The sequence below is a fragment of the Rhinolophus sinicus genome, linkage group LG03, assembly GCF_036562045.2.
Source record: "Rhinolophus sinicus isolate RSC01 linkage group LG03, ASM3656204v1, whole genome shotgun sequence".
NCBI lineage: Eukaryota > Metazoa > Chordata > Mammalia > Chiroptera > Rhinolophidae > Rhinolophus > Rhinolophus sinicus.
Genome location: NC_133753.1, coordinates 115,955,966 through 115,980,519, shown reverse-complemented (window position 1 = coordinate 115,980,519; position 24,554 = coordinate 115,955,966). Strand labels below are relative to the sequence as shown.

Sequence of the window (24,554 nt, the reverse complement as noted above, 5' to 3'; positions counted from 1 at the left end):
TGGTATTTATCAGAATTCATCAAATTGTATATTTAAAAATGGTGTATTTTTATAGTATGCAAATTATAACTCAATAGAGTGTTTTTAAAATAACTGATTAAAATTATGAAAATGTATTTAAGTAAACTCTGTAGTTGATTTAGAGCCAAAACCACATATCAGAAATAGGTGATATACCTGTATTGTAAATAAATTAAGCCAGATATAAATGCCAGAATTCATGTGATTTCTTCCCTTGGTAAAATTACCATCTATAAACTATTTTTAAAACTTGAGTGACCTTAAATTTTTCATTTTCTCTGTTTTTCAATGCAGAATGGTCAGTTGGAGTGCGTACGCTGGATGGTGAGTGAAACAGAAGCCATTGCAGAATTAAGTTGTTCTAAGGATTTTCCAAGCCTTATTCATTACGCAGGTTGCTTTGGCCAGGTATGAAAAATTTTTAATGATCAGATTTATAAGCAATCATATTTGCTACAGTATTTTTAATGAAAAAATATTTTAAACAACCTGAATATTCCATAATAGGATATTGAATAAATAATGAAGCTATATCCATATGATGAAATTTTATGGGAAAATATTCATTATATAATATTTAGTTAAAATGTATGATACAAAACTGTTCCTGTAATTTGGTATCAAATTTGGATTTCGGAGAGAGAGAAAGAAATAGTTAATAAGACTATCACGACATATTCATAGTAGTTAATACTCTATAACTACTTTTTTTGTATTTTTCAGTATTTTCCAAATTTTCTACAATAAACATATTTAACTTCTGTCAAAAAGACAAATGATAAGTATTCTTGAACCCAAAATTAAGAAGAAAATCTTTAGTAAGACATTTATCGAAGAAATCTCCCTCCATTAAAGATGAGCAAGCATGCTAACTAGACGAGTCTCAGTTACAACCAATTTCTACATTAGGAAATCCCAGTGTGAGTAATTGATGTGCACAGATGAATATAAATTATCTTTTTAAAAAATGGAACCACAAAATGCCAATCTGAGTCATTAAAAAATAAAGTCAGCACTATATTAAAATAGATTTAGTCATATTTGTTTGTGGCAAAGAAAATTGCTTCTCATGCATATAACTGTATCCCCTTTGGCTTCATAAACTTTCCCCAGTGGCAGTAAATTGTGGTATTGTCAACAAGAGATTATGCGTTTTTTTCCTGAAGCATGACAATCTCAAGTTCAAAAAATTGACTTGGAGAATATTACTAAAGTCTTTCTTTAGTAGGAGTCATGTTAGATGATGGTTTATTTTGTGCCATGGTAACTTCAATTTATATATATATATATATATATACATATATATATACACACACACATATATATACACACATATATATACACAAACATATATATATACATACATAAATGTGTGTGTGTATATATATATATTATATGTATGTATATATTTATACTTATATGTACTGTTTCCTGTCTGTACCAAGTACATGCCACTGGAATTTGTGTACATTATTTGACTTATTCCTTATAACAAGCCTGTTAGATCATGTCGTTTGTATCCCCATACGATAGATGAAGAAACTGAAGAAAGTTAAGTGACTGGCACGTGGTCTATTGGCTAGTAAGAGCAAAAAGACTGGATCTCACTCAGGTCCTCTGACTTCAGGGCCAGATTCTCTTTTGTCTCCATCTGTGTACATAACTCGTATAACTTGCTGACAGTGGCATTGATATAGCTGACGAAGACCAATTTTTTTATAACTTTGTCTAACAACACATTGTGATACATACATATATGGAGTACCTTACACAGCCATTTAGTACGTGCCTGTACTAAATTTATTAAATGAAGAAAGAAGCAGGGAAAACATTGAAAATTTGTAAAAGCCACTGTCTTAGAAATGATTACTCTGTTTTCTTTGTGTATGGTACAGCCATGGTAGCCTACAAACAGTCATAATAGTTAATACGCATTTGCCAAAGATGCCCCTGTTTTACTTATACCGGCAAAGGGCAGAATGCAATTTTCAAGTGACCAAAAGAATTTTATCACTGCCAATCTTTAGAAATACTTTCCAGTATAAAATAGAATTTTATTTATTCTCAAACTGTCAGAATAGTTATTTCGTTCCTTATTTCATTTGCTTATAATAAAGTCTCAGAAGGAATTTTGATATTAGTGGAAAGGCTGCCTGTACTTTCGGTAGTGTTTGCCAAAGCAAAGGAGGAAAGCATGCATCCCTGTTCTGAGACTTTATGTAAATAATGGGGCATCCAGCATTCTTTGTCTTGGGAAATGTTGCTTTTATATGCCAGTTTCTCTATTCAGCTCTCACAGTGGGTTTCTCATAATTTGGAAGCTACTGGGACAGAACAAAAGAAAGTGCTTTTTCTGGGACTAGTTGGGTGATAGTGTGGCTATGAGTTCAGATAGAGGAAAAGATGGAAATTAGTGACCTATGGGAAGAGCAGTGTCAGACATTTGCTTCATGCTAGCATCAATCTTCAGTTGTTATTTCAAGCTGATAAGCATTTTTAATGACCTACAGTGCAGCTTTGAATAAGGCAGTCCAGCAGCGCCCTTAGGAGTACATTCCTATCCAAGTGGAAAATGTAGAAACCCATTAGAACTGTAAATTCTGTCCAGCCATCCTACATCCGCTGCAGCCACTTATGTAACAGATAACCTGTGGAGATGCTGAACTTGGAACCATTACAAGGCTAATATTTTCACAAGGAAGGCTGTTATTGAACAGTTTTCTAATGGATTCAGCACATGCAAGTTTTTTCTGTATCAAGCAGGCACTTGAGTGTGTTCTGGTTTTGTTTCTTCAGTAAATACCTCTGGAAAGGATAGTACAGAGGAAAATTCCTCTCTCCGTTTATTTTAGTTGCCCTCTGCCCCTCATATAGATTCTTAAAGGATGGGCTCCATTGGACTCCCAATTTGTGTCCTTTTTCTTGTAAAAATTACCTTTAAAGACTCCAATAGCACAGGGTAGCCAGCAGTTTTTAGTGGTGGTCTGGAGTGATAGATCTTTGGGTGATAGGAATTGATTTTCCTCATCTTGACACATGAAGTCTCAGAGGGTGCAATTATTTCATTTCCTGATTGTACCTAGCAGAGCTGGCACAGGGAGCATGAAGGTGAAAGCCTTGGGGAGACTCAGGAATGAGTGGGGGTTCTCCTCGGATAAGCCTGCTTTTCTGTCTCTTGAGACAGAGATTGCTGGCGAAACAATTGAGACAGAATTGTCTCAAGTTAAAGGTACAGCTTGTGTAGCTTGGTCTGTTTTATTCTAACATGAAGGTTCAAATGGTCTCATCCAGGCTCCCAGCAAAGTTTTTGCCCTCAGAGGGGCTGCCTGTCTTGCATTGGTCACTGTTTCAGTGGACTCCATGTTACTTTCAACTTCAGACCTGTGCTCATTTTGTTTCCGAATCATTCACATGGCTTTTGGTCAAGAGATTCTGCTACTAAAACAGCCTCCATCATGGCAATGAGCATTTACCAAGACTACCTTTGCCCACGCTGTGGTGTTCATTCTCCATTTTCAATGTTCGCCCTGATACAGATTAAAGGGGGAGGGAGGCAGGCTTTGAAAAAAGAAAAGACTCAGCAATTCCTATGAATGGGCATGAACAGTGATGGGCATGCTGGTGAGGGGGCAGTGCTTCCACAAGCTGTGTGTTATTGTTTTTCCACAATTTACTTTAAAAAGGGAAATATTCCTTTGGCTTTATTGTTTCACCATCATGGGGTAGAAATAAGTAAACAACACTGAGAGTGCTGCGATTGCAGATGAAAGCAAAATAGAAAAATCTTTGATTCACATGAGCTTCCATCCTCTCTCCAAGGACTGATCTTAGTAAAAGCATAACCGATATGGAGCTCCGTGAACCCACGAACTGACGGGCAGGTAGCTGACCGTGATTTCTGATTTCTGTGACCCAAAGGGTACAAAGGGAGCGTGTCCTTTACAGAGTCAGAGGTCATGGGGCACCTAGCAATTTTGGATATTCATACTCAGAAGACAGGAAACAGTCACAGAGATCATGGGCTCCTGACTCAGGCTGTCTGAGAGTCTAAATCTTAGCCCGACTGCTTACTAGCTCAGTGGCCTTGGATACATTTATTTTTTAAAAAAAGAAAAAAGAAATGGTCTCCCTGAACCTCAGTTTCCTCATCTTTAAAATGGAGATAATGGAGCCTTCTTCATAGGGTTGTTCTGAGGACTCAATGGGAAAAGCCACATGAAACAATGCCCATTGCAGCTTCTAGGTAGATGTTGGATATTATCATTATTGAATATCTTCCAGTTTATTATATTTATTGCTATCAATATTATTTAGCTTATTTATTTCACCATAAGTAAAGTATAAGAAAAACTCACCAAAGAATTATTTAGGCCTTAACCTATTTAATCAATTCTTAGATATAGTAATTCTTTTTTTTCCCCACATTTTACTATCTCTGAATTCCAAATTTATATTACAATAAATGACATTATTAAGTTGTCACTGGCCATTTTTTATATATTTTAACATCTCAAAACCAGAATGAATCTTCTAATTGATGATGTATGATCACAGATAAAGCTGCCTCCTTCCGAATTTGTGGTTGCATCAAAAACTATAGAGATTTTATTCAAACCAGTAATGAACCTGTAGCATACTTTTCAATTACATTTTTTGTTAGACATTGTCCAGCCTGTCTCATAAATTTCGTATATTAATTGCAGCTTGAAACAAATTGCATTGCCTTTACGAATATAAAAAACACAACATTAAAACCAAAAGAGCTGAACCACCCCAGCGGAGGAAACGAGTAGATGAAGGAAGTTTTCAGGCAATAGATGAAAGTTGAATGTATAGATGGACATGTGTGGGTGGATGGATGGATGGAATGTAAGTTGGAGAGGCGTTTTGTAAGACAAATAATACAGAAGAAACTCCCCATCCATGCGACTGCATTGGATGTTCTCTGAAAGCAATACTTTTGGGAAAATGAAGATCCAAAGGTACATTCTTCCTTTAACGTCTCTTCCCTGACACGGACACAAAGAGAGAGAAAGAGAGAGAGAATGGAGGCAGGGAGGTAGCACTCCAGGTCTAAAGAGAGGTAAACAGCATTGCATACATATGTATTCATAAGGGCAGTCTTGGTTGGAGAAAGCAGCTGTATTTGTTCTGTTCTCCTTATTAGTTATGTGTCAACTGGTTAAACTATAGGACAGCAAATGTGTCCTACTGATGTGTCCTCCAGAATCAGGGCAGAAGGTAACATCTCCGGAAGTGGATGCTAAATGCTTTTACTAAAATGAGGGGATTGTAGCGATCTCCATGTCCATCTCAGAAATCTTAAATGTTGGTTGTTAGACCTGGTGTGTAGTCCGCCAGCCCCCTTTGGTTGTGTTTCTCTGCACAATAGCATAGAAGAGATTTTTGTTTCCGTAAAATATCTCAGCAGACAGGCCGTTTGCATATGTTTTTACCAAAGTAAATTGACCAGTGCAGAGCACAAAACTGAATTTCAGATGCTGAGCAAAGACCTGTCTTATTTTGAACGTTAAAATAATGGTCTTCCTTTATGTAAGTCTTACATATTGAATTGGGTAAGATATTGAATTGTAAAGAAGAAAGAGTTATCCATGCAATCATAAGAAAAGAAGGCAGGTCGTTGTAACACCATGGACTGAACCTAACTTGGAGAGCCATCGAGCCAAGGCAACTCTCACAGACCTTGTCTTGTTCTCTCAGATTATCAAGCCCCTGCGAAGTGCAGGCCTCTACATTCTTTCCCAGATTTCTACAAGGGGAAAATTCTTAGTCTTATGAAATGCGGCATTCCATTTCTTCCAACCCCTTTAGTAAAAGTCAAAACACTGTGAATTATACTAAAGAGCATTTTCTGTGCATGTGGATTTGACTATAATATCCACTATAATATTTCATTGAATGTGAAAAATATGAAAAACTGCCTGACCAATAAGTACATATAAAACATTTCCAATATCTTGAACTCTTCTGAACTTTCCTTACTAAAGAAGGAAGCTGCTAGAATATCAGAAAATATCCAGTTATCTTCTTCAGTGTTCTGATTTGTAAGATAAGAGTGTTTGAATTTTATGATTCCCTAAAATCTCTTGCACTCTGCAATATTCAGATTCCATGATTTAATATGGTGCAAGCCCAAGTCCCTAGAAGCTTGAGAATGACCCACTGAAGATGGCGGGGCTGTCTTTTTCACTGGTAGAGTTGCAGCAATCTACCTTCTTGGTGTTTCTATGTCTTACCATAGACATCAAACCCAACGGTATGTCCTTTATCCTGAAATACGTCCCCTCATCCAGATCTTTTCCGGGGTTAAGCTCACATGGTGCAATTATCTGTCTCCAAATAAAAATAATCTAATTTTCTTTTCCTACCAAATTAGGGAAAATAAAGCAAATGATTCTACCTTGTGCATGTAAAACATCACTTGTTCTGGTCCAAATTTCAGCTCTAACTTTCTGCACGTTTGCCTCTGAGGATTACAGCCTCTCAGCACATCTTTATGCAGATTCGAACTCCCAGCCTGGCCTCCAGGCTCTGCTCTACCTCCTCCTCTATGAGATCTGACTGCTTTTGTAGCTCACACTCTGCTTTCCCTGGGTGCATTCTTCGTAGATTGTAGGCACTGGTTACATTTTTCTCTCCTTGCTCTTTAGGGGGCTGACTCCCTGATTGCTCATGTGGAAAAGTGGGGTGCAAACGTTCAACCTGTCCCTGAGGTCCCAGATGCCTTCATCCACAGTGCCCTGTTCCCCACATGAGGGGTGAGACATTAAAGGAGGTGGCTGTTTTTATCCAACATTCCTTTAGCAGATTAGTTGGCATGTTCAGAAGGTGAAGGCAAATTTAATCCAGAAAAGTATAAAAGTTCATGACCAGTCCGAGCAAATAACTGGGGGGAAAAAAAAAAGAAATCCTTTAGAAGGCTAAGGAGAGGTTCAAGGCTATTTCAAACACATGATCATCTTTTTAAATGTCAAATTCCACCCACTAAACTTCATGCTGTTGTTTTTACCACTCTCGTATTTTTTTAACATTATACTTAATTTTTCTATTTTAAAACAGTGAAATCCCATCCCCCGGCTTTCTCCCGAGGCCAAACGTAACATGAAAATACCACAAAGACTCAGTGGGTAAAATGTAAACGGATTATGGGAACACACACTGACTGCTCTGTGTCTTTGCTTTTGAAAGGTTGTGTTCAGAGCTTTAGGTGTCCTCCCTTTAACATGGAAGAAGAGAAAGCTTTGCCTTTAAAACACTACCAATATTTATTTTGTCAGAAAAATCAAAAGGGTCCCAGTTTTATTTTGGTTATCTTATACTTGGCAACTTAAATTGTTGCCTCTTTTTGTAAGCCTGTTGATTGTAGGAGGTATGGAATTAGGAAGACACAAATGAAGCATAATAAATTTAAAAGTAAAAGCTAGTTATCCCAACAGCTCAAGGTTTTGTAATAATATTCTTGAAGCCTACAGACAGTATAACAAAGTAGCAAAAACATTGCCTCGGAATCAAAAGGCCTGGGTTCTGGTTTCCACTTTGGATGTGTCTCACTGTGTGACTTTGAGGAGATCCCCAAACTTTCTGCAAATCAACTTTCCCATCTATAGAATAAGTAAGTAACACAAGAGCAGTTCTGAGATAACTCCCTGCTCTCAAAATTCTCTGAGTGTTCCACTTTCATTGACTTCAGTCAGAGATTCATGAATTTTCAGTTCGTGCTGCATGGGAATTTTCCCTTGATATGGTAAGCTTGGTTATAGCTCAACTTCATAATTTGGAGTTTTGTTTTCCTCTGTCATTGTATTAGATTTCTCAACATGCTAGCCCATTAATTCCAAACCCCTTTGTGTTTAAGGAAAAGATTCTTCTGTGGCTTCTTCAGTTTATGCAAGAACAGGGCATCTCGTTGGATGAAGTGGACCAGGATGGTAACAGTGCCGTTCACGTCGCCTCACAGCATGGCTACCTTGGGTGTATACAGGTACACGGGCCCTGCTGCTTTGAAGAGGAAAATGAGTTTATCAAATAGTAAAATAAAATTTTTTAAAAAATGGAAATTTTGTTCATCAGGAGAATGGATTAAACTAGCTTTTTCTATTGCAGTAGATAATAAGGAATTATATTGATATGTCTGTACTTTCAGAAATCCACACAGACCCTGGCATAATAGCCCTATGAGATTCTCCTTGAGTGTCACAGGATGTTGAAAGGGACTATTTCTCCTCTCTCAACATTACTTTAAACCCCAATGCTGATGACAATAGATATTAAACACTCCTGTGTGCTCAAGGCAGCAGGAAATCAAAACCAGACTGACATCTCTCAGTCTCTCCAATGGCTGACATTAGCGCCCTTCTCCTTCCCGGGTATATGAAACACAGGGCAGATTTTTAAAAAATGGATTAGAAGACTTCTTTGGATAGTAACCGCCCCCCTCCCCCCACCCCCGCCTTTGTCGGGACTAGAACTGAGCTCTCACATGCCCAGAATTGATGGGTGTGGGGGGGGGGGCTCAGATATTGATCCTCTCAGCTATTGGGCAGGCTAGCCATGGCCTTGGTTGGCCCACTCCACCCTCAAGCCTCAAGCCTCATCTTTTAAGCCCAACATGCCTTACAGGTATTACCGTGGTCTGTGTGTGCAATGAGGTATAAAGGTTAGGGAGCAGAGCCACAGGAGAGGGGAGGGAGGTTCCTCCCCTGCCCCAAATCTCAGGAGGGGTCATCCAAGAGGGCGGCTTACAGAGCGTGGGAACCTACAGGAAGAGTCAGCATCTCATCCTCAGGTGAATGCCAGCTGCAGAAGCTGAGCCAGACTTGAGGCTGCCATCCTAACAGCACATGGTAGGAGTGTCCAGCGAGGGTCTTCAGAAGCTTGGCCATGTGGGTGTAAAACCAGATCTTTTCACCCAGAAAAATGCTAAGGCCCTGAATGATAAAGCAGAGAGAGAGGATAGCAGAGGAGTAGGGGAAGAGGAGTGGCCGTGTGAGGAGAAGAAAAGCTTTGAATTGGGAGCCAAGTTAAAGTTTAGATTTGGCCTGGAATTTAATTTATGAACAGTGATCATAATTGCCAGAATCAGACCAGTCACACCATTCTGACTGTAAAGGACCCAACACCTATGGCTTTGTTCCCAGATCTCCCAGAGATGTGGGGAAAGAGCCATTGATAACTTATGGCTGACGGCCATGATTAGAGAAAATACTTGTATTTCATTAAATTCATATACTTCAAAATATGTTATGTGTACATAACAACTCTAAGAAAGCAACAATTTTTTTTTTGCCTTACGTGTCATTTCTTTTATTGCAAATTCAATGTGCTCATTTATTTAATAGGCATTCATTCAGGTCCTACTGTGTGCAAGGTAGACTGTATCTGAGAGAGAACAGGGCAGTGAGAACCGGTTGCTCAGGAAAGTAGAAAGGACTCGGGAAATGACAGAAGATATGAGAAAGCTATAAATATAAAAGTCAAGAGATTCATAAAAACAAAAGGCAGAGGTAACATGCAACTGCTCTTTGGTTGATAGAAAATATTCCAAGTATCTGAAAGTTTCCCCACTATTGTTGGACTAGCGTGCATCTTCTAATTTAAGACACCAAGCTGTAAAAGGAGTGATGAGAAATGGGAGAGTATAGAAAAGAGAGAAATTTAAATTATTACCAGGGTCTGCAGAAAGATGAAAGGAGTAGCATTAATTTCTTGTGGAGGAAAAATATTGGAATAAAAACCAAAAGCTTTGTTTTTCCATTTAACAAAACACTCTAATATTCAATAGTCTTGAAATAACTTCTTTATCAGCTAATAAATGACAGAAAGCCAAAGAAAACCAGCTGAATCACTAATTCTGTTTGAGATTTCAGGTTTTTTTTCTTTTTAATATGTGAGGAAAGGCAGTCTGTCTTTTCAGAACATTCATCACTCCACTTAACACAAATGATGTTTTTGGCGCTAGATACCATGGATGTGGAAACTTGGATAATCTTGGAAGCGTGTCTCTACACTGGGTGTAAGATTAAAAAAAAAAAAAAAGGAAAGAGACTGCAAGTAGAAAAGGGGGTGAGCAGTGTTCCTTATGAGGTGAGAAGGGGACTGAGTTTGGAAAACATTGGGAAGAAAACTGCAGAGGCCAGAGTCAAGGGAGTGATACCAGGGTGTGTTTACATTGAATCTGTCAGAGAGCCATGAGCGCTCAGGGCAAGGTGGTCTCCGTGACACACTTGTGAGGTAGGTGGCAATGACTTTGTGGCAGATCGACCTTTCATGGTGAGTGATCATAAACCAAAAGGAAAATGAGGCTTCTTAATGGTCTCTGAGTCTGGGAATTTAAAAATTACCAGTATTGCTCGTGGGAAAAACATCACTTATTACTAAAATAAATCCAGAGACCTATCATCTCATCTCAAGAGTGTCAAAGAATATGTCAGACTGTGGTAGTGGATTAATATTGATGTAACAGCTGTTTGTGGAAGCTCATGTCATCACAGCATAAATACAAAAGAATTTTTATTTTTAATTAATGATGTCAGCCATGCTTCATCCAGTCTCTCTCCTCTACTCATGAGACATTGGCCAGATTCCGTAACTTTTTGCTTGCTTTTCACTGTCAACATTTACTCCAAACCAATTTAGGATCTCAGTTTTATTTCTGACTCAAAGCATTCTCATCCCCAACCCAGATTAGACTCAGGGCTCCAGGAACTTGGCATGGAGAGTGGGCATGATCGGCGTTTTACATTCCACACTAGCTCCTATTCCCCTCTCTCTTCTGAGCTCCAGTATTGAGGACAAAGAGGAGGTATGGAGAGAAAAAAGTGTCAACTGTCTCTTGGCCTAGCTGGGGAAGGTGATGACACTCTCCCTGAAAGTTGTCACTGCTTCTTTGACTCACTAGGGTTTGCCACTGATGCTCTCTGTGGGCAGCCTTCAGATGTTGACTTCTGATGGGCATGGTGGGTGGTGTCTTCAGAGAGCCCTTTGGAGCCTCCCCACTGGTGCCTGACATGGTTAGATCTGGCCCCAACCTTCCGCCCTCCTTCCTCATACAATTCCCTCCACCTCTGTTGCATCCCATGCTGGAGAACCCTCTCCTTTTTAGTGGAGTGAAAACAGGCTTGCACCAAACTCCCTTCTGCAATGTCTGCTCAATCTACGGGACGTATCCTTGCCATGGCACGTGGTGGGAGTGTGGGCTGCTTCACAGCCTCTGCCATGCCTTTTCTCTCCTGTTCTTTTATTCTTCATCAGGTAGGTTCAGCAACAGATCAAGTGTGCTTCCCAAGTACATAGGAAGAGGTCAACAAAATTCCTCTCCCTCCTCCTTACAAGCATCCCCAAACTTTATGAGCCCACCCATTGAAAGAGACAGTGTCTCACCATAGACACTGCCCTGCACTCCTCATAATGGAGAGAACTCTAAGGATACAGCCAGCTCTCCCCTTTCCGGTCTCCTTTTGAGGCTGTGGTGGGGTTGAGAGTAGTAGGACTGGTCCACTGCATCTTTGTAGGCTCCAAAGGGAGCTGTCTGATACCGGCTGCTGGCAGCTCACCAGAGACTTTCTTTTGTATGTGATGGTACCCCTCTCCCCCACCCCATCCTGCCATAGGCTCTGGTAACTGGTTTTGGAATAACAGAAAAAGTTCCATTCAACCTTCTGTTACAGTCATTTAAAAATCATATTTAGAAGGAGGTCCTGATATGATCACGTCTCTGCACTTTCTGACAGACCCTGGTTGAATATGGAGCAAATGTCACCATGCAGAACCACGCCGGGGACAAGCCCTCCCAGAGTGCCGAGCGCCACGGGCACACCCTGTGCTCCCGGTACCTAGTGGTGGTGGAAACCTGCATGTCACTGGCCTCTCAGGTGGTGAAGTTAACCAAGCAGCTAAAGGAGTAAGTGCCTGTTCATTCCCTGAGAACAAAGTCTGGATCATCCTCATTTTGTGTAGGTGTCAGCCAGGTGCTTTAGTAAACTCCACGCATGTGGATTGTTCGGGGACTTCTTAGCATTCTCCTCATCTTTATTTCTTCCTCCATCCCAAATCCTCACAGCCAGCGTTCATGCTGAAGATGCCACAGCTGCAGGGACAAGATGATATTGAAACAAACAGACAGGATTTAAGCCACAGTGGATCAGGAGATCCCCTCTCCATGTTCCCATCTCAGGGCCAGATTGCATAGCAGACGTAGAAAGCACACACAGGGGCATCATCCCCAAACTTCTGTCCTTAATATTCTAGGACAACAGAAAGTGCATGAGAGAGAGAAAAGGGCTAGTTAGAGATGGGTCAGTTTCTCAGTTTTCTCAAAAAGAAAAATGTAAGATTGGGTAATTACAGACAGGTACCATGGTAACCATCACCACTTTGTACGGCCATAGTACACTCTACGCATCGGGCTGCAGGACACCGGTAACCCAGAGAGGTGCAGGAGCCAGGAGGGAAAACACTAGTTTTTCCAGACCAAAATTCTGAGTGGGAGACATCTTGGGTGCCGTTTCCTATTAGAGTACTTTTACCAACTCTTTATAGTTAGCAAACATAGTTACTACTTAGAAACGGCAACCTTCAGCTCTGTTACAAATCCTAATCTACAAATCTAGGTAGTATGGTTTGAATTGTGCCTCCCCCAGAAAACAGTGTGTTGGAGTCCTACCCCTTAGTACCCCAGAGAGGGACCTTATTTGGAGAGTTTTCTTAAAAATGAGATTGCACTACACACCATATTTTATAACTTCCTTTTTTCACTTAACGAAAGTAAAATACACTTTATATATATATATATATATATATATATATATATATATATATATATATATATATATACACACACATATATTAGGGAAAATTTTTCTATGGTATAAACATTTAAGTATGTTATCATTTTTAATAGTTCTCTTTATAGAAATAACTCTAAATTATTTACTCAGTCTTATCAATGAGCCTTTAGGTTGCTTACAGTTTTTCACAATATCAATAATAAATTTACATCCATTTGGGATGCTTTTGACTGTATCTTTAGGAAAATTTCTGACTGTAAGGATGAAAATTAGGCATGTTTTTGAGGTTTTTGGATTCATTGCAACTCATTTGAAATAATCGTGAAAAAACTATACCTACTAGTTAATAGTAGTGGCCATGTATCAGAGAGCTTATGTGTCTTGGGTTTGTTTATCCCAGGCAGACAATGGAACGTGTCACGCTGCAGAGCCAGCTCCAACAACTTCTAGAAGCCCAGAAATCAGAGGGCAAGTCTCTCCTTTCTTCACCCAGGTAACGCTAGGAACATGGGTGGTCAGAATTCTTAAGTCTCTTAAATCTCTGAACCTTCTTTTGGGGAGCTTTCTTTTTTATGTCTTTTAAGAAGATAACAACATAAAACATTTTATTTTTATAAAGAGGAATAAAAATTAGATATTGCATGGAAAAGGCACTGGAGCTAGGGTCAGAAGACCTGGATCAATCTCTTGCTCTGCCATTTCTTCATTCCATGACTACCAAGAAGTCACTTACTCTTTCAGAGTCTTTCATTTCTTCATTTATAAAATGGGAATAAGGATATGTAGGTTCATAAGATTGTTGAAGATGGGATTGAGAAAATTTGTGCAAAATTGATGTGTAAGTAGTAAAATAGACAAATTTAGTCAATAGTGTAAGGTGTGAGGCATATTATACTTTGGTTATGGATACCACGGTGGGGTATTTGTGAATTGCTTTGAACAGACGTTAAGTGATTATTCTTATTCCAATCTTACTGATTTGTAAGTTATTAGTAGCAGCAAAGGCCACGCTGTGACTTGTGGCCAAGTCATATTGACCCAGTGGGAAATCATCTTATTTGTCCTTCATCCTGTTTTCAGTTCACCATCCTCCCCAGCTTCCAGGAAGTCCCAGTGGAAATCCCCAGATACAGATGATGAGTCTGTAGCCAAAAGCAAATCAGGAGTTCAAGAGGGGATGCAGGTTCTTGGAAGCCTGTCAGCATCCAGCCGGGCTAGGGCTAAAGCAAAAGATGAAGATTCTGATAAAATCCTGCGTCAGTTATTGGGCAAAGATATCTCAGAGAATGTCTGCACCCAGGAAAAGTTGTCCTTGGAATTCCAGGATACTCAAGCTTCCTCTAGAAATTCCAAAAAGATCCCTCTGGAGAAGAGGGAACTGAAGTTAGCCAGGCTGAGGCAATTGATGCAGCGGTCACTGAGTGAGTCCGATACAGACTCCAACAACTCTGAGGACCCCAAGAGCACACCCGTGAGAAAGCCTGACAGACCCAGACCGCAGCCCATCGTGGAAAGCGTGGAGAGCATGGACAGTGCAGAAAGCTTACACTTGATGATAAAGAAACACACCTTGGCATCAGGACGTAGGTTCCCTTTTAGTATCAAGGTCTCCAAATCTCTGGATGGTCACAGCCCATCTCCCACCTCAGAGAGCAGCGAACCAGACTTGGAATCCCAGTGTCCAGGTTCAGGGACTACTCCCCCAAACCAGTCCTCTGGAGACCCCACTCAGCCCAGCCCTGACAGCACTGCGGCCCAGAAAGTAGCCACGAGTCCCAAGAGTGCCCTCAAGTCTCCATCTTCCAAGCGTCGGACGTCTCAGAACTTGAAACTCAGAGTTACCTTTGAGGAGCCTGTGGTGCAGATGGAGCAATCTAATCTTGAACTGAATGGAGAGAAGGACAGAGATAAGGGCAGGACCCTCCAGCGGACATCTACGAGTAGCGAATCAGGGGATCAACTCAAAAGGCCTTTCGGAACTTTCCGATCCATCATGGAGACACTGAGTGGCAACCAGAACAATAACAATAACTATCAGACAGTCAGCCAGCTGAAGACCTCCACCCTGCCCTTAACCTCACTCGGCAGGAAGACGCCAGATGCCAAGGGAAATCCCGTGAGCTCTGCAAGCAAAGGAAAGAATAAGGCGGTGAGTGCTATTTGGAGAATACCTCTTTTTTTCCTTTGAATTAATTATGTCATTTCTGACAAACACTACATATTGTTGACCTTTGCTACCTTGAGGTATTCCTCAGAAAAATTCCAAAGGGATGCATGGACAGCCAAATTCATGTTCCAGTACATACCCTTTGCTCTTCGTCTGGAAAAAGACTCTGAGAGAAAGGTTAAATAAATCACAGGAAATTATGTTCTGGTCCCTAAATTTCCCTAAATAGTTTGATCGTTGAGTGTTAGGAGTCTTAGACTGGGAAGCATTTCTACAAGATTAGACCACCAATCGATGTAAAGTCAGACCCTAATTTGGCGTGGATTCTGCCTCAGGAAGAGTTTGTTCTCCTCGTGTGACTGGATAGTTTATTCTCAAACCCAATTAAAGAGCACATAAATAGAAACTCTATTTCTAAAGTCTTAACTACTCAACTTTGGGATGACCTTTGAAATGCATACACCACAGGGACCTCCACAATGGCATTTTACGATGCACGCCCCCAAGTTTTGATCAGGAAGCTATAGCAGTCTGAAGTGCTTGCCAGTACACAGGGGATGGCAGAGTGTGCCATGAACTTCATTCTATAATTGCATTTATTGGAAAACCATGCACTATAATCTGTGGTTTAAATTCAGAGAATAAGGGATACAAACCTCTTTTTAGGCAGTATTTCCTGCATGCTCTGTGCATGCATGCCATCAAGGAAAAAAAAAATGGTATAGCAGTCAAAATGCAAAACTCTCTGAGAAATGGAAGGACCCTCAATATCCATCATGAAATCTAGAGAGTCACAACCTGCATAGTTTATTATTTGCTACAAGGTAAACTCCCAGGGAGGTCTAAGAACTATTCAATTCTTTTTGCAATGCCAAAATCAAGTTTTAGTTAATATTTCTCTAGTTAAACACCAGCTGATTTCCACCGTAAATTGTCTTTGTTATAAAGGACTTTGGCATGTGTTTATATCAGCTAGAAAAGTCTCACTTGTGCCCCAAACACCAGATCCTTGGGGTTCGATATGTCCAAATATACATTGCTCGAAAAAAAACGTTTCCAAGAAACTTAATGGGTTCTCTCACTCAGGAGTAAAAGAAGAATTATCGCAACAGTTCCCCATGCTCCTATGAAGCTTCTGTCCTAGTCTAATCTCTCTCCTGCATGCCTCCTGTTTGTTAAGACTTGTGCATGTGCTGAGCTTGCTGCATGTTTTCAGATGACTTTTAATTGCACCTCTCTAGGCGATGTCCAGCAGCTGCATCAACCTTTCCTCTAACGTGCTGATTGAAGAGCACCTGCGTAACTACGCACGGTACGTGGTGTAGGGAAGCATGGTTTGACAGTGCCATGCCTTCGCTTTGAATTGCATGTCCTTTTAAATCATGTTCCTGGAGCACATGTTCCTGGAATACCCCCAGTTCCTGGGGCTGACCCCAAGGAAAAAGACGCTTATAACTATTCCCCCAAACAGAAGCAGGCAGTCTTGTAACTGAACCTCAGAAAGGGACCAAGTGCCTTTTAGGAGGGGCTTTATTCCTGCAGCAGAGGGCACAGAAATCTACTCAGCTCACAAACATGCTGTTTCCCAGTTGACTTTGGCTTTCCGTCTTTGTTTTAATGGAGTCAAGTACCAAGTAAGTATAGAAATTAAATTTCCTGTCATGGGTGGAATGAGTCAACCTCTGATCAGAATCAGAACTTTGAAGCAGAGTGGAGGTTTGATTTTGTTGTTGATCGCAGACTGAAAGCTCCTGTCGTCACCATGGTGCTTCCCTTGGGAGAAGCGAGGGCCTGCCACTCTGAAATTGCTCCAGCTTAGCATTTGGAGCCACAATGCCAGTCAATAGGCCAGTATCTGAGTCTCCCCACCCCCAACAAAACAAGGCTTTTTCTCCAACAAAATGTTTATGGTTTAAAATGCATGGACTGTACATAAAAGAATCATCTTGGAGGTCACAGGTGGTTCAGGCACCTCCTTGGGCAAAGTCCTTCTGTAGCACAGCTCTCTTTCACCCTCGGGGAAATAGGCACCTCTCCCCTACAAGGCAGGAAGCAGGGGAGGAGGAAAAGGAGAGCAGTCGAGGGGAAGTTAATGCAGTCAGAGCCCCTTCCTGGTTTATGTCAGAAGAGGTAAACCCCAAAACCATTTTAAAAGGACGCTGTCACTTTACAGTCATTTAAATTCAATTCAATTCAGACGAATCCTTTAAGTTAAATTTAAGTATGTAAAATAAGTCTATTTAAATTTAATTTAAATGAATCATTTAAATTAAAATTATAATGTGCCTCCCAGCACTGTTCCAAAATCCTCCAAAATGTTTATGTGTGCGTGTATTAGATTGGTGCAAACGTAATTGAGGTTTAAAAGGTTAAAAATAATTGCAAAAACCACAATTACTTTTGCACCAACCGAATACACATGTGTGTATACCTCATTATACATGCACAAACATGAGTGTATATGTCGTGGGTATGAATTTTAGTTCAGAATACTGAGGTGCATGAAATATCACTCCTTTGTTCTCCCCCTCTAAATTGTGAATTTATTCTGCTCCAGCTCTCTATTCAGGCTAGAGGAAAACTAAATTTCAGTCATTTTAAGGGGTGCCCCTAAGGGTCTCATTAATTCAGTACATTGAAGGAAGTGCCCTGGAGGTTTGGTATTTACCAGTCACCAGCATTCTGCGTGGGTCAGGCTCACATATTGCCTAAATCTGTGCTACTTCCTGCCCCACTGGAACAGGGATTCGACCTGTCCTGAGAGCCCCAGTGCAAGGGGTGGGAAGGAAATGGAAAAATAAATAAATAAAATCAAATACATTGGTATTGGCCCATTTCTGTTCCTCCCAATCCACCTTCCCCACCCCCACCCCCTTATCTGTTTCCACATTAGGCTGGTGTGCCTTCTGGTGCCTGGAAAATTCCACTTTTGTCTTCCACAGAAGTTACCTGCGGAAAGGAAGCACAAAGACTTTGCAAACTCTTTGGGAGGGGGAAGGACCTCTCTTTTCTTCCAGGTTCCTACAGCACCTGCAAACAAGACAATTTAGTATCATCGTAGATTCACCTGCCAGAAATATTTCATCCTGTCTTTTTGCAAACAAGGGAACAAAGCTAAACAATCTACTATAGTGGGATTACAAAAGTCAGAGCACGAAATGGAGTTTTGGGCTACTCAGATATCTGACCCGAGGTTGACACTTTCCTATTCAGTTTAAGGGACAATTCTTCTGAAGGCTCAATTTTGAACCTATCAGATTCACATGCTTTATGTGTGAACAGAGTTTGCTTTCAGTGACAACAGAAACCCCCAAGTAAAAATGTTCGATGTATTTAAATAAATATCCTGACCACTTTCCCTCCTTTCCTTATAAACCAACTTATACTTTATCATGGTGTGAGTCGGGTGTGTGTTCCATAGAAAGTGAAAACCCACTAGTTTGTTCATGCTAGAGAGGGAAGACTTTTTTTCTGATTCGCTCATAATCACACAGAGGCAGAGAGACCCAGCCCGTTCATTCGCCCCTTAGGTAAAGTAAGGATGGGTATCTCTAGTTGAAATAAGGATTCCTCAGAGATATAGATACTAGCATGGGAACATCGGCATGAGAAACCCCCAACTGACTCTTGTGCCTGCTTCATTTGGCCCATGGGACCTATAGAAAAAGCATCCCATAGAAAGACACAAGAAAGAAAGGAACCCAAGTGTTCGTCTATCAGTGATGCCTTCAAATCTTGGACCAAGAATTTGCTTAAAGGCCCAAAGGCTCCTCCCGAGTAGCAGGATGACCTGGGATGGTGTATGAGAACCAACGGCCGTCTTGGGTTAGAGCTGGCTCCAAACATTATGCCACGGAGTAGCCCTGTCAGGATAGCCCTGGGAGAGACTGTGGGGCAGTGGACCCCAGTTTCCGGCATACACTGGAATCATATTTGAGTTCCTAAGAAAATTTTATCTTTCCTGGCAAAGGAAAAATAGGGGCGATAAATACAACGTCAGCTCTGTGAGGGGGTTCTGTTTGCTATTTATTTTTTATAAATTGGTCCCAGCTTGATAGCAAAGAAGCTAAATTTCTTTTCAATGCCCTTTAAAATTAGATTCAACTCTATTACTTTGAACAGCTTTTCCAGTGTGTTTCAACTGCAGAGGATGACTTTGTTTATAACAATCAGATTTATCTTTACTTTTTCTTATAAAGGACAAATTGGTTTTGAATTACTACAACTCCAAGGGAATGGTTGCAATTACTTGTCTTAAAATGCCAATAGGACATTCATTTCCCAGCGTTTAAGTCTATCTGAGATCTGTAGCAAATGAAGTGAGCATTGGTTCCAGTTACGGACAGGCAGAGGTCATTAACCCCTGGCCACCACCAGTCACACCCTGTCTGTCCACAGTGGCACTGTAGTCTGAGAGGTTAGCATCTTGAAACCCCTAATCCTAAACACCAACATGAAAGTCGATTCCTTAAAAAGACAGTAAGCAATAAACACCATTAGTATGGGTTTTACTGTGAAGCAATTAGCCATACTGGGAATTACACACCTGGAGCCAAGAGCTGGTATCACATATTTGCATAGATGTTAAGGTTGTTCAACATCCACTTCAAAGACACTGATGTGTTTGTTCAGCCTGAGATGATGTGAATGTATGACGATGTCGTTGGCCGTGCCCAATAGGTCAGAGTTCAGGGTACCCTCACCCCCACCAGCATACACACACACTTTGGTCCTTATTGTCAGGACATCATACTAAACATAAAAATGAGCCAAGATGTGGAAGACATTGAGAAAGTAGAGGTAAGGCCCTGGCTGAAACCTGACCCAAGCAGAACATACCCTTAGCCCCATGAAACAGCAGTTCCAGAATCATGAAGGAAAAATGCAGTCCACCCAGAAAGGAATCCCCAACCCTGCTGAACAAATGCCTCCTTGCTAGAATTTCTCTGGCTATAATACAACAGCCACATTTTAGTCTTGTCTTAAATTCTTGACCTCAACGAATTTATTTTTCACCCATACACTTTTTAAGGATTCTTGAAAGGATAATTAGATCCTTTAGTCAGAGGTGTGTTTCCAAGCTTCCTGGGTGCATGTTGATTGCACAGTCTTAGCGTGAACCCCCAGAGCAGAGTGAAGCTTACCAGTATAACAGTTCAGAAAAGTATGCCAACGTGCTGGTACTAAAAGGGTATTCAGTAACACTATAGACATTAGCCAGTCCGCTCAGAAACTATAGTTTCAAATTCTGAGTTCTGATCTGAAGTATGTTCTCCTGTGCTGTCGTTTCTAATTATACTACAGAGCTAATCAGTCAGCAGGCGTTGATACTAGGTACTTGTGTTTACCTGCTCCAGGAAGCACGAGAGTCTGTGTGGTCTCCTTCCCTTTAACACCGCCCTATATTTCCCCAGGTGTTCTGTGCTCCCTGCACAACTCTGGCCCCTCCCACCCCCACCTCTGCCTCCCTAGGGTTCAAATTAGTTTCAGAGAAAACACCTGTATTTCATACTGAAGCTTTGTCCATATGACATGGAGGAAGGGAGGAAACCCCAATCTTGAACCATTTCTCTAGATTACAGTAATTAAGTGATAGGTTCTCCTTTGAAACAGGCCATGGTTTACACGGTCATTGGCTATTGCAGAATCTTGTAGTAGAATTAGAATCTTGTATGTAGAGAAAAGTAACCATGTTATGGGGAGTAGTGAAAATGATCAGGTCTTTCCAGTGTATAAGCTCAATTTCGCACTCTTTCTAAAAGCTGCTGGACTTACTTCCCAAGATTGATGAGGACATGATTCATAAATGGAGTTCATAAGCTCCTTACACCCCCTGGGAAAAGGAGAAAGCCTACTTCACCACAGGAAGACAGTGAAACAGTTTACTATCAAAGTGTGATGAGCTGAGGCATAGAGAAAGCTATTACCACTAAGCTCCTATGTTCTGTCTTAAAGCATTGCCTTTGGAAGGCAGGAAATGAACATGTGGAACACCCGTGAACTATAGGTGGGGGTACGGGGTGTGGGGAGGGACTTACCTGGGAAACCAGAATCATCCCACTAGAAATACTCTTTCAGCATGCTAATCCTGGCGTAAATGTAGTCACAAAACTTAAGAACAGACAGCTCCCTTCTCCCACCCCCTCCTTCGTTTCCTCACTCCCCCACGGTCCAGTTTTGAATTGTGTAACTCCAAAGGGGTGCATGTTCTAGTAGCGTTATAACTGCACCATACGTCTGCCACCCCTAGGATGTCTTTCTACTAAAAGAGCAGTGCCTGTCGAGAAACTCTTTTAAGGCTGGAGTTTTTAAAGAAGCAGCAAGCTGTTTGAGATTTAAAAGTACCAGATAGAGACTTTCCCGAGATACCTTCCAGCACCTTCTCCAAGCGTCCCTGCTCCAACCACAGTTGTCTGGGATTTTCCTTCCCACTCTGAGAACAGGGCAAATATGTTACTGTCCCAAATGCCACATCCCAGGGTCACCAGCACACTCCTGTCAACAGCTGTAACTCTAAGCCATGCATTTTGCGGCGCCAGAGTGAGGCCTGGTCCCTTCATTCAACGAGATCATAAGCAAGAGAGAATTCAAAAAGAAAACAGTTAAAACATGGTAAAATCCATGAAAGGTGTAAGAACTTCATGAAAGGAGTGAGCCTTGATAGCACCACTGGTACCCCCAGTGTCTAGCGTGGTGCTTCGCACATGGTAGGGACTTCAGAAATATTTGGGGAGAGAGAGAGAGCTAAAGAGAGGAAATGGAGAAAGAAGAGAGAAAAAGAGAGAGAGAACACAAATAGGACTAAGGCTGTCATCCCACAGAAAGAATGGTGTGCTCTGTATAAAGCTAAGTCTTCTGATTCCAAGTCCTACCGACAGTTTTGGTTTGGGTACTTCGAGTACAGGTTTTCATTCTTGGAACCAGAATCCCATTTTATAGATATGGTCTCCATAAAGCTCTGAAGGAGACCACTAAAGTAGCAATGCCTTGTGGTTATCAGTGGAAATGCATGCCCCTGGACCCTTTTAGGCTAACCCTCAAGGAAGTTGCTTTCTGGACTATGGAAATGTGGAATCCATGCCTAGATGAGTCAGCAAGTTAGAATACTTGAAAAACTGTTTATTTAAATTCAAGCCTTTTCTTCTTTCCAATTTTGGTCACTGAGAATGTGATTTTATATCCAAAAGTGAAATCAAAGAGCAGCAAATTATCTGAATAATTCATGCCAGAATTACCCAAATACTTTTGTTCTTTTGAACACTGGTAATTCAGGACTGGTAATTAAAGGGTGCAGGGAGGCTTGAATTAGCCTGATATTATTAAGATAAATGCCTCAGATTAACATTTTACTTGGTATAGATTCAGCTCTAATCATGCTGGGTTTTGTCCTGCAGAAAGTGTTCTTTTTAGTGTGTTTTGAGCACACCACCCCTCGTATTAAAGCAGAAATACTACATATGTCCATCCATCCACCTTCCCGTTTCTGAAATATTACTGGCATTTTGTCTGCTATCATCTCCTCTCCCATTTCCGTTATTTAGGTTTATGCCTTTTTTATGTCTTTACTTTTTCATTTTAGTGTTGCTTTGTAAGAAAGGGGTGATAAATGTGTGTGTTTAAACCACCATGTTTAATTGGAAATCCCTAGAACATCTTTTAACCAACCAGGTTTTCTTTCACCTTGTCCCTCTCTTGTCCATGGACAACTCTCTAAGGTTCTATTCAGAGGAAGAAGTAAAAGTAAGAATTACAACTTTCAGAGAGTGATGATGATCAAATATTTACTAGAACACTGAGACTAGAGACTACATGGTCTTTTTAAGTGAGCATGATTTTGAGGCCATAAAACCATACTTGGGGTTCTCCATCTCAATATGTCCTCATGTTAGTAAGTACCATTACCAGAAAGTTTGTTTTGTCTGGTGGAACAATGAGAAGGAATTTAGTAGTATATAGGCTTGCCCACCCTCAGGAGATAACTCCTCTCTGGAAGGTCTTATACCCAGAATGAGACTAATATCTCATGAAAATGAATGCATCTGCCCAGAAGGAAATTCACTAAAAAGCATAACTGTTCCAAGGTTTGAGCTTGTACTTCTGGTTCCATAGGTTCACTAGGTATCGAATATTGAGGAGAAAACAGCATTATTGTTCCCTAGTTTCTTCTTGTCCCCATAGATTTACCAGCACGCTACTACTCAGTAATCACACAGCCAAAGAAAAAGCACCTTCTTTAAACTATTAATAATCAAGCTTATTGGAGAATAAAAGGTGTCACCAGCGAATCCATATAAATATCTCTTATTTCCACTCAACCAGCAGTACTATACTTTCTATTTGGTTTGTGATAAAATTCACTGACTGTAGAATTTTGATTGATTGATAAATCAATCAGTGATTGATCAATTACTTCCAGAGCCAAATTAAAAAGTGCTCACTGTGTGTTATGACATGACTCTTGCTCTTATTTTTTAAAGAATGGTTTATATGAAAAGAATAATTTTCCTATGGGAATGAAGGGTTCTTCAGTGTGGTTTTCATGAGGATGATTTCCATTTTTGGTGAGCTGTTTAGTGGTATTGTCTTGTAACTTGACCATAGTTTTATCTAATTTTGGCCTCGTGGTTTCCCTTCTGCTTAGGCATAATGACATCAATAGAAAAATGAAGAAATCCTACAGCATAAAGCACATTGCTGAGCCAGAGTCAAAAGAACTCTTCTTGTAAATCACTCTTTTATTATCACTCATCGCTGCCCTTTGGACACCATTGGAAATTTCTGGACTATCCTTTGTGGAAATAGAACCCTGAGAACAATGCCTCACCAGCAGAAGAACAGAATATCAGGATGCCTTAAATTTATAGTAGTAGACTGTATGACACATTTTTGGGTGACATTTGTATATATAACTTGTTTTTAAAGAGATGCTGTTTAAAAGCATGATTGGGCAAATGTATGTTTTTTAAGATTGGATTGATTCAACCTACTCACAGGACATTCACCAAGCCACTGAGTCCGTTTTGTATTTCATCAGTTGCATGAGTTGATTGAACTAATGCTAATGTTGATTGAACTTCCATTTTCCCCATAATTTGGGCACTTTGGGTTCAGTGTCTCAGTGAGACCAGGTCAGTGGTATTTTCTGTCAAGAGTGTTTTCCTGTCATTTCTACTTTTTGTATAAAGGAAATAAAATAATGTTAACAGCCACCTATAAGCTTGAGACACCTACTTTCTAATAAATCTGTGATGTTCTGATTTCTAAGGGACTTTGAGAGTATTTTGATTGCTGTTATTATATTTCAGGAAGAGACTGTCCAGTTTAGCTGTTTTCCCACAGGGATCAAATAAAACATTCTAGTTTTCATTAAGTACTAAAGGATCAGACAAGTATATAAAGTAAGTCGATTCCTCTGTCTTCTCAAATCGAAGCGTTGACATGAGAAAACACTAATGACAACCAAGGATTTAGCCCCTTCTTGAGTCACTGTTTTCTGCCTCTAACACGTTACAAGGTCTGTCTAATCCCTTCAGGAGACAGTGTGGAGCCTGCGTTCATAA

The 24,554-nt window shown here is 40.5% G+C and overlaps 1 protein-coding gene across 8 annotated transcripts in view; it reads left to right on the top strand.

Moving 5' to 3' along the window:
* SNCAIP (synuclein alpha interacting protein) overlaps positions 1–24,262 on the top strand; it is a 141,407-nt gene extending 117,145 nt beyond the window's left edge. For 6 of the 8 annotated variants that reach the window (XM_074328559.1, XM_074328558.1, XM_074328564.1 and 3 more), the window contains 7 exons: positions 316–429; positions 7,898–8,023; positions 11,772–11,941; positions 13,228–13,320; positions 13,908–14,976; positions 16,236–16,306; positions 23,636–24,262. In XM_074328559.1, coding sequence (XP_074184660.1) covers positions 316–429; positions 7,898–8,023; positions 11,772–11,941; positions 13,228–13,320; positions 13,908–14,976; positions 16,236–16,306; positions 23,636–23,720 — 1,728 coding nt within the window. In that variant the 3' untranslated portion in view covers positions 23,721–24,262. The remainder of the gene's footprint in view (positions 1–315; positions 430–7,897; positions 8,024–11,771; positions 11,942–13,227; positions 13,321–13,907; positions 14,977–16,235; positions 16,307–23,635) is intronic. The other 2 variants (XM_074328562.1, XM_074328563.1) reach the window with 2 other exon arrangements.
* Positions 24,263–24,554: the final 292 nt, after the last annotated feature.